The 10,739-nt window shown below is 50.0% G+C and overlaps 1 protein-coding gene across 1 annotated transcript; it reads right to left on the reverse strand.

The window, feature by feature from the left end:
- Nucleotides 1–3,320: 3,320 nt before the first annotated feature.
- Nucleotides 3,321–10,143, reverse strand: LOC118075585 (trichohyalin). Its single transcript, XM_035097636.2, has 2 exons — nucleotides 10,006–10,143; nucleotides 3,321–9,251 (listed from the first exon to the last, which is right to left on the reverse strand). The coding sequence occupies exons 1-2, from the start codon at nucleotides 10,141–10,143 to the stop codon at nucleotides 3,321–3,323; spliced, it is 6,069 nt and encodes a 2,022-aa protein (XP_034953527.2).
- Between the last annotated feature and the right edge of the window lie 596 nt (nucleotides 10,144–10,739).

Here is a 10,739-nt window from a genome sequence, read left to right on the forward strand (position 1 = left end):
ATATAATTGACTTTTATTTCTGTTCTTTGACTATCGCATTGTTCTTTTATTGCTATGGCCGATAAAGATTAATTCATATTCATTCTGGCACGGTTTCCCTTCCTGCCTCTGTTCCTTCCCCCTCCCTCCCTCTTGTTAGGTTTTTTGATGGTGTGAGAACAGTCTTTAATGTCCTGAGAACTCTCCCGTCCCTCCCCAGCTGCCTTAATCAGTTGTGGAGGATAATGCTGGCTACCTTCTTTGATGTTGGACATTGTTTTGAGAAAGTGAGGCACTGGGAGGGAGTGGCTAATGGGTGATCTGCACATGGCCAGTCTTGGAAGCCACACAGGCTATCTATAAAATCAGAGAGTTTGAAGCTTGTGCACAGACTGATCGGCCGCAGGGCTATGCAAACGGAGGCTTCCTGGGGGAGTCGCTTCTCTGCTTCATGAGGGCTTCCACATGGCAGATTGAAGTGCTTGCTTGGTATGTCTACAGTGGAACCTCGTTTTTCGAACGTAATCCACGTTTGAGTTCTGAAACGTTTGAAAACCGAAAACTCAATAGCTGACAGCTAGGCCTCAGGATCTTGCACCCAGCAGAAGCCGTGGGGCATGTCTGACTTCCGAGGTGTGTTCGAAAGCCAAAGCATTTACTTCCGGGTTTGCGGCATTCGAAAACCAAGGTACCACTGTACATTGCTTGCTGTTTTAGAATAAAATAATCTCACTCACTTGTGTATTTTGTACTGCTTCTGAATCTCATTTTAAAAGAAGCAAGACAGCCTCTTCTGAAGTCTGCCAGGTTGGTGGCAGTCCCAGCTTCCTGAGGCAGTGAGTTCCTTAGTTTAACTGTATGCTCCACAAAGAAGGACTTTCTTTGATCTGCCCTGAATCTCCCAACATTCAGCTTCACTGGATTCCCACAAATTCTAGCAGGAGAAAAACATTTCTCTGTCCACTTTCTCCATTCAGTGCATCATTTTGTTTTGTTTTGTTTTACAAAAAAACTTATGCCATATTTCCCCTTTACTTGCCTTTTCTCTAAACTAAAAAGTCTGAAGTGCTGCAACCTTTCCTCAAAGGGGAGTCGCTCCACCCCCTTGAGATCATCTAAGTTGAAAAAAAAGAGGATGTCAACGCTTTCATTCTAGAGCCATTTATTGAGTTCCATCACATAATACAGAAGCTCTATAGCTGCAAGCACTGGAAGAGGGGGTGGCCCGCCTTCATGCCCCTATAGCCATCAAACTCAACCCCCTTGCAAAGGAGGTCAGAGCCAAGGGTTTCTGTTGTTCAATCAGCTGCTGATGGAGAGGTGTTGCATCCGAAGGGGGCAGAATCTAAGAGGCAGAGCCATTTAATCATGGTCCCTCTGAAACCACAATCATTATCCCCTTGGCAGAAGCAGGAAAAGAGTTGGGCTGCCACCTGATTCAATCAACGTTAGCAGATTAGTCATATAAGTTTTAGTTGTGATTAAAGGTAAAGGTAAAGGAGCCCCTGACCATCAGGTCCAGTCGTGTTCGACTCTGGGGTTGCGGTGCTCATCTCGCTCTATAGGCCGAGGGAGCCGGTGTTTGTCCGCAGACAGCTTCCGTGTCATGTGGCCAGCATGACAAACCTGCTTCTGGCGAACCAGAGCAGCGCACGGAAACGCCGTATACCTTCCCGCTGGAGCGGTCCATATTTATCTACTTGCACTTTGATGTGCTTTCGAACTGCTAGGTGGGCAGGAGCTGGGACCTAGCAATGGGAGCTCACCCCGTTGCAGGGATTCGAACTGCCAACCTTCTGATCAGCAAGCCCTAGGCTCTGTGGTTTAACCCACAGCGCCACCTGTGTCCCTTTAGTTGTGATAATTAGTTGTGATTATTGAGTTGTGATTATTAAGTGATTATTCAATTTTCGTAAATCTGCAGAGGAGTACAAGTGTTAGCTCTGAAGGAGAAAAGCAAAATTCAATTGTGCTTACATGATCCCTGATTGGCTAGGATTGTCTTAAGAATGATGTGTGTGGGTTTCTGCACAACCTCTGGCTGACTGGGATTACCTCAGGAGGAATGCCATTTTTTAAAACTTAAATGGCACCAAGCCGGCAGATTATCAACAGAAACAGATGTGACCTGGGATAAACACCTCAGCAAACAAAGATAAATAAGGGGGGTTCATGTGTCCCTTTTCCCCCTCCTTGAAAACCCCTCTTTTTGTCCTCAGGCTTTTGCTGGCAAATATTCAGCACAGTCCCAATTACAGGTTGTCTACGTCCTTAATTTAGAACATTTGTTTATGCCAGAACCCAGTCCATCCTGATGTTTCAAAGCATACATAATCTGAGTTGGGTCTGTTGAATGTAGTAGGGCTTAAAGGTAAAGGTTACAGGCAGGTAGCCGTGTTGGTCTGATGTAGTCAGTGTATCTGAAGAAGTGTGCATGCACACGAAAGCTCATACAAAAAAAAAACTTAGTTGGTCTTTAAGGTGCTGCTGGAAGGATTTTTTTTTTTATTTTGTTTAAAGATAAAGGGTAAAGGGACCCCTGACCATTAGGTCCAGTCGTGACCGACTCTGGGGTTGCGGCGCTCATCTTGCGTTATTGGCCGAGGGAGCCGGCGTACAGCTTCCAGGTCATGTGGCCAGCATGACTAAGCTGCTTCTGGCGAACCAGAGCAGCGCATGGAAACGCCGTTTACCTTCCCGCCAGAGTGGTACCTATTTATCTACTTGCACTTTGAGGTGCTTTCAAACTGCTAGGTTGGCAGGAGCAGGGACCAAGCAACAAAATAAAAAAATAAAAAAATTCCTTCCAGTAGCACCTTAGAGACCAACTAAGTTTGTCATTGGTATGAGCTTTCGTGTGCATGCACACTTCTTCAGAAACTGTAAGATTGTGCTGTAAGACAGAAGTGTAAGCCATGAACCACTATGCTTTTCAAGTAGGGATGCTCAGCGTACATATATGGTAGCATGCTAGCATAAATACCAATTACATGAAGCAAAGGGCTGATTTAGAACTGATTAGAAGAAAACCCATTGGGGGAAACAGGCAATCTAAAATAATGGCTGTCATCTAAGAGGCCAGGGACACATCAATGGTGTGATGAGAACCCAGGAGGGTCATAGACAACCCAAAGCAGGATTGGGGGACACCTATGGCCCTTCAGATCTTACTGGACCCCGACCCCCATCAGACTGTTCATTGGCCATGCCAGCTGGGGCTAATAGAGTCCAACAACATCTGGAGGGCCACAAATGTTATCCATCCCTGATTTCGATTGCACACGTGGATGGACAGATGGCAGAGAGGGTGGTGGTCTCAGCCTGAATCTTTCCTGGGTTGCCTATGGCTGCTCTTGCCTCTTCTGGGCCAGAAGATATTGATAGAGCGGGTTGCAAACCAGTGGCACTTTGTCGCCACACAGAAAACCCGGCTTCTCCTGGGAGCCGTCAGCCTCGCTCGATTCAGGGTTGCTCTCGCTCGCGGCGGCACCTTGTGGTCTTTCTGTGCCAGGCTTGCCAACCTCCTCCAATGGCGGTTGGGGTTCTCGGGCCTGTGGGCTGCTTCTGTCACTCTCCTCTTTGCCACTTTCTTCTTTGCAGGATACACCCGGAACCGGGTTTTGCCGTTGTTCGGCCACCTTAGACTGTTGTTCCCGAGCCCCTTCTCTCTCTTCAGATTTGCCCTCAGCTCTGGGTTCTGTGTTGGGTCTTCCTCGCTGGCGCTCCGTGGCCTGTGGCTCACGAGGCTGGGAGGTCTTGCCATCCGTGGCTCCAGGGTTTTGAGTCTGTTGCCTCCTTAAGTCTCCTTCCTGGGGCCCCAACTGACGTACCTGTGGCTGGCTTCTCTCAGCCCTGCTCCGTTCTGGGCCACACAGGCCTCTTGTGGGCTGCCTTGGCTCGGGCCCACATGGGCGTGCTCTGCCCTGCTCCCCATCGCTCCGCTGAGGCTCACGTGACTGGACTCTCTCCCTTTCACTTGGTCTTTGTGGAGTTTCTCCAGACTCAGCCGGCCCCTGCCTTCCCAGCACCCTCTTTGCAGGTTCCTGCTCTCGTGGTTGTGGCCTCCTGGCCATGTCAGCACTGGGTGGTGCAACCTCACGTGGGGGAGCTCTGCTCCCATCAGTGTCTTGCGTTAGAGTCTCAGCTTGTCGGACACTACTTGGCTGAGCCACTTGGGTTTCTGGCACAACTTGCCTCCTCTGAATATTGTCCCTGGGTTCAGAATCACGGGGCTCTTCTCGGGACACGCCCTGCTGAGTGTCACGTGACTCGGTTTGTCTTTGCTCCTCTCTCTCCCTTGGGACAGCCTCACTCTGGTCACCATCTATTGGTTCAGTGTCATGTGGCTGCGTTCTCCTCTGCTGTTGAGCATCTCTCGAGTCAACATCATGGGTCTGAGTTCTCCTTTGCTGCCTGCCGTCTCTTGTGGCAGCATCCCTGCCATCCACACTCTGCACTTGATTCTGCCTTTGCTCTCCATCTGTTTGTTCAGTGTCCCGTGACAGGACTTGACGCCGCTGCTCATCATTTCTGGGGGCAGCACCATGTGTCAGTGTTTGCTTCTGGTTAACATCGGCTGGTTCAGCGTCATGCGACTGGGGTCTCCTTTGTTGTTCACCTTCTCTTGGGTCAGTGCCACGGGCCTGAATTTGCCTCCGGTCAACATCTGCAGCATTGGTGTCCTGTGATGGTGCTCTTCTTTGCTGTTCATCGTACCTTGGGTCCCGTGAACGGGTTCTTCTCTGCTCACCGTCTGTTGCATCGCTATAGTGTGACTGGGTTCTCCTCTGCTGACAGTCTCTTTGTTCAGTGTCATGTGACTGGGTTTGTGTTTGCTGGTCACCACGTCTTGGGTCAACCTCATGAGTCTGGATTCGCCCCTCACTACTCCCTCTAACATCAGTGTGCCTGGACAGGGCTCTCCGCTGCTGTTCACTATCTCTTTGGTTAGTTTCACGTGTCAGTGCTTGCCTCTGGCCACTGTCCCTTGCATCAGTGTCACGTGACTGGGTTCTCCTCCGCTGCTCACTGTCTCTTGGCTCAATATCACGTGACGGGGGCCGCCTTTGCTCAACATCTCCAGCATCAATGTCACGCAACGGAGTTCTCCTCTCCTGTTCATCATAACGTTGGTCAACCGTGTGCCTCTGGCCATCAGTGTCACGTGACTGGGGTCTCCTGCGCGGCTCACTGTCTCTTGGCTCAATATCACGTGACGGGGGTCGCCTTTGCTCAACATCTCCAGCATCAATGTCACGCAACGGAGTTCTCCTCTCCTGTTCATCATAACGTTGGTCAACCGTGTGCCTCTGGCTTTGCCTCTGGCCATCAGTGTCACGTGACTGGGTTCTCCTGCGCTGCTCACTGTCTCTTGGCTCAATATCACGTGACGGGGGTCGCCTTTGCTCAACATCTCCAGCATCAATGTCACGCAATGGAGTTCTCCTCTCCTGTTCATCATCACGTTGGTCAACCGTGTGCCTCTGGCTTTGCCTCTGGCCATCAGTGTCACGTGACTGGGTTCTCCTCCGTTGCTCACTGTCTCTTGGCTCAATATCATGTGACGGGGGTCGCCTTTGCTCAACATCTCCAGCATCAATGTCACGCAATGGAGTTCTCCTCTCCTGTTCATCATAACGTTGGTCAACCGTGTGCCTCTGGCTTTGCCTCTGGCCATCAGTGTCACGTGACTGGGTTCTCCTGCGCTGCTCACTGTCTCTTGGCTCAATATCACGTGACGGGGGTTGCCTTTGCTCAACATCTCCAGCATCAATGTCACGCAATGGAGTTCTCCTCTCCTGTTCATCATCACGTTGGTCAACCGTGTGCCTCTGGCTTTGCCTCTGGCCATCAGTGTCACGTGACTGGGTTCTCCTGCGCTGCTCACTGTCTCTTGGCTCAATATCACGTGACGGGGGTCGCCTTTGCTCAACATCTCCAGCATCAATGTCACGCAATGGAGTTCTCCTCTCCTGTTCATCATAACGTCGGTCAACTGTGTGCCTCTGGCTTTGCCTCTGGCCATCAGTGTCACGTGACTGGGTTCTCCTCCGTTGCTCACTGTCTCTTGGCTCAATATCACGTGACGGGGGTCTCCTTTGCTCAACATCTCCAGCATCAATGTCACGCAACAGAGTTCTACTCTCCTGTTCATCATCACGTTGGTCAACCGTGTACCTCTGGCTTTGCCTCTGGCCATCAGTGTCACGTGACTGGGTTCTCCTGCGCTGCTCACTGTCTCTTGGCTCAATATCACGTGACGGGGGTCGCCTTTGCTCAACATCTCCAGCATCAATGTCACGCAATGGAGTTCTCCTCTCCTGTTCATCATCACGTTGGTCAACCGTGTGCCTCTGGCTTTGCCTCTGGCCATCAGTGTCACGTGACTGGGTTCTCCTCCGTTGCTCACTGTCTCTTGGCTCAATATCATGTGACGGGGGTCGCCTTTGCTCAACATCTCCAGCATCAATGTCACGCAATGGAGTTCTCCTCTCCTGTTCATCATAACGTTGGTCAACCGTGTGCCTCTGGCTTTGCCTCTGGCCATCAGTGTCACGTGACTGGGTTCTCCTGCGCTGCTCACTGTCTCTTGGCTCAATATCACGTGACGGGGGTTGCCTTTGCTCAACATCTCCAGCATCAATGTCACGCAATGGAGTTCTCCTCTCCTGTTCATCATCACGTTGGTCAACCGTGTGCCTCTGGCTTTGCCTCTGGCCATCAGTGTCACGTGACTGGGTTCTCCTGCGCTGCTCACTGTCTCTTGGCTCAATATCACGTGACGGGGGTCGCCTTTGCTCAACATCTCCAGCATCAATGTCACGCAATGGAGTTCTCCTCTCCTGTTCATCATAACGTCGGTCAACTGTGTGCCTCTGGCTTTGCCTCTGGCCATCAGTGTCACGTGACTGGGTTCTCCTCCGTTGCTCACTGTCTCTTGGCTCAATATCACGTGACGGGGGTCTCCTTTGCTCAACATCTCCAGCATCAATGTCACGCAACAGAGTTCTACTCTCCTGTTCATCATCACGTTGGTCAACCGTGTACCTCTGGCTTTGCCTCTGGCCATCAGTGTCACGTGACTGGGTTCTCCTGCGCTGCTCACTGTCTCTTGGCTCAATATCACGTGACGGGGGTCGCCTTTGCTCAACATCTCCAGCATCAATGTCACGCAACGGAGTTCTCCTCTCCTGTTCATCATAACGTTGGTCAACCGTGTGCCTCTGGCCATCAGTGTCACGTGACTGGGTTCTCCTGCGCTGCTCACTGTCTCTTGGCTCAATATCACGTGACAGGGGTCGCCTTTGCTCAACATCTCCAGCATCAATGTCACACAACGGAGTTCTCCTCTCCTGTTCATCACCACGTTGGTCAACATTGCGCCTCGGGCCACTGTATTCCTGTCGCCTGCCCCCATCGCACTCCCTTCGGCCGCCCACTGATGGATAACACCTGTCTTCTTCTCTTGGTCTAGAAAGGGACTGTCTTGCCTGGGGCCTCTCCCTCTCATCGTCACTGAAGTCAGCCTGCTCAGGTCTCCTTCTCTCATCTTCCCAGGACTCAGAATAACGTGACTGCGGCCTCCTCCTGCTCACGCTTTCTTGGGTCTCAGAGTCATAACGCTGCTGCCTTCCTCGGTTACCCTCTTGTCGAGCAGATTCTTGGGCTTCTGGCATCCTCCTCTCAACATCTCTGTCCAAGGGCTCAGGGTCATCATACTGCTGCTGCCTCTGACCATCACCTCTTGGAGCTCGTTCACGTCTTTGAGGCCTGTGGGACTCAAGCTCACCAGACAGGGGTCTCCTCCTCCTCCGATTCTCACCCTCTTGGGCCTCGTCCTGATGGTACTCCTCCCGTCTCCTGCCATCTTCTGGGGTTTGTGCACGTCTTTGGGACCTTCTCTGGTCATCCTCTCTGGGCTCATACTCACGAGATTGGGGCCTTCTCGTCTCACTGCCTGTAGGTTTATGTTCGTAAGGATGGAACCTACTCCACTGACGATCTCTGCGTTCTGGATCACGAGACCCTCGCTGGTCTTCCAGCTCTGCTCTTGTGGTTGGCTCACGTGGATAAGGTCTGGTCCACTCGTCTTGATCCACAGGCTGGCGCCTCCTCCATTCAGATTCTCTTATGTCAGGCTCATGGAGCTCAGCCTCTCTAGACTGAGCTGCATATCGACGCTGTCTTTTCTGCTCATCCCCTCTGTAGTCAGGATCACTAGACCTGAATCTCTCTCTGTATTCTTCCTCAAGCATCTGAGACCTTCTCTGCTCTTGTTCTGCATCACGCAACCGAGATCTCCTCTCGCCCTCTCTAGGAAATGAGTGGCATTCATCACCACAATCTACTGGTTCACAGTCAGATCTTTGATTCCTGCGTGCATCAGATACATGCTGGTCACGTCTGCTGGACCTCCGCTCAGCTTCACGTACGTAATCCTCCCTCCTTCCATCTTCCCGTTCTCGGGGTTCACGGGATGGGCGAGATCTTGGCCTGCTCATGCTCTCCTCCTCTTCCAGTTGACGCTCAGTCTCTCGTGCTTGGTGTCGCCTGTCATCTTCGTCTCTTTGTGTAGCCTCTTTGGAATATTGCTTACTTTCATCCCCTTCCCATAGCCAAGGATCACGTAGCAGAGGACGTCTTTCACCATCCTCTCCCTGGACATGCTCCTGCAATTGGCGCTGATGGTCCTCTTCCATCCCTGGTTCTCTACGTCTTAGTTGACGACGGCCAGCTTCACTCCTACGTGGCTCATCTCCAAGAGGCTGCTGACGAGTCCGCACATCTGCCTGCTCTTCGGGCATATGTGTCCAGTCTTCATGCTCATTTTCCAAACCCTGAGGCTCACGGGATGGATGGTCTCTCCCACGATCATCCCTCAACTCCTGATCATGAGCATGATGGCTCCTCTCAACTGCTCGGGCAACAGCCTCCCGTGGAAAGGAATCTCTTCTCCCCTCATCTCTAGTGGCAGTTTCCAGCTGACGAAGTCGTGTGCGGTCAGAGTCCCGCCTCTCGTGAACATAGCTTCCTTCCCTTTCATCCCCCCTTAGGTGGCGGTGGTCTCGTCCTTCCCCTCGAGGTTCCCCTTCACGTAAGGCTCTGCGGGTTTCTCCCTGCTGAAGGAGGCATTCTCTGGGCTGCAGGTGGCTGTAGCAGGCCTTGGCCACTCTGAAGATGAGCAGCAGGTACTCACTGAAGTCCACCAAGCCGTCCCCATTGACGTCCAGCAGCTGGAAGGTCATCTCAACCGTCTCAGGGTCAGAAGGGTTCTGAAAGATGGAGAAGGCAAAGGGTGTTACCCTTTAGCTCTGTTGAAATCCTGCTCACCAGCAAAAGTCCTGATATCTCTAACTGTGGTTGTGTTAAATATCTTTTTGGAGAATTAGATCTCAAACTTAAACAGCTGTTGAGCTGTGGTAGCTTAGGAACTGGGATATCTTGCGGAATTTGCATACTGAGCAGTGGCATGGAAAAGGTTGGCAGAATGCTCTTTAAGATCAATCAAAAGGAGACAACAGATAAAGGACCCATTTGAGAAAGGGCTTATTGACTATACAAGTTCAAAGGTTAATGCCTCCAGGGTCCTTTTGAGTTACCTTCTTCGCCTCGAAACTCCATAAAGAAAATATACACATGATGGAAAGTATTACGATGATCTGTGCATATTGAACTGCCTTGAGCCTGTTGCATCTGTTTTGTTTGTTTCATTTATTTATTATTTCATAAAAATTACACACAGCTTGACTGTAACCCCCCAGACCCTCAAAGCAGTTCACAAAAAGGTAAAACAATAGATTCATCAAAAAGAAGAAGGAATAACAATTTAAATTTTTCCAAAACATGAAATAACCATAGACTAAAAACAGCTTAATTTGGAATTTGCACCTTCAACAGAGTGCAATAAAGGTTTATTCATTTTTTAAATAAGAGGAACAGTCCTGATTGCACTATCCATGTCCCTGGCAGATTGGCCAATCCCCCCCCCCCATTGGTGCTTGTTTCTCCATCAGAACTCCAGCTCACCTTGATGACCTCACCAAACTCCTTCAAGATGAGCCGCTTCATCTCCCTCCTGTTCAGGGTGGAACAGTCGCCATGACGCTTTGCATACTTGTAAAAGACCCCAATGATGCTGCATATGCTGCCCAGGAGGTAAGGCATCTTCACAATAGTTCAGCTGGGACTAGTCAGAGAAAGCGTCACCATTAGCACAGGACACTCCCCCCAGCGCCCCTGTGGGCTGCATCATTGAAACAGATGGCTTCATTAAGAAACAACAACCTTTTTTATTGAATTAAATAAATAAATTCAACAGTGTGAATGAGTTTGGGTGGATGGACTAATGGAATACTGAATCGTTTGTTTATGTAAAATATGCAGGGACAAAATAAACCACGGAAAGAGAGGAAGGGAAGTCATTGATATTCTAAGGTTGTTTAAATGAATATTCTAAAATGTAAAACAGAAAATTTAATAAAACATAAAAAGCCTACTTATTGAGATAGACTTCTTGGGGGAAAATATCCCATAAACTGAAAATCTCTGTTTGGTCCAAATGACAGGTTTTATGCACTATGAAAGCATATCAAACCCTACTTAGCTTTGCAAATGTGTTAGCAGTTTTATTGCTGCACCACTAGGAGTTTGGTTTGCTTTAATATCATTTATGAATATGGAGGCACGTGGGACCGAGGGTCAGTTCAGTTTATGCTATAGAATGGGCTACATGAAAAGGCAATCGATAAGATACAATACAC

The sequence above is a fragment of the Zootoca vivipara genome, chromosome 17 (genome assembly GCF_963506605.1).
Source record: "Zootoca vivipara chromosome 17, rZooViv1.1, whole genome shotgun sequence".
In the NCBI taxonomy this organism is placed as follows: domain Eukaryota; kingdom Metazoa; phylum Chordata; class Lepidosauria; order Squamata; family Lacertidae; genus Zootoca; species Zootoca vivipara.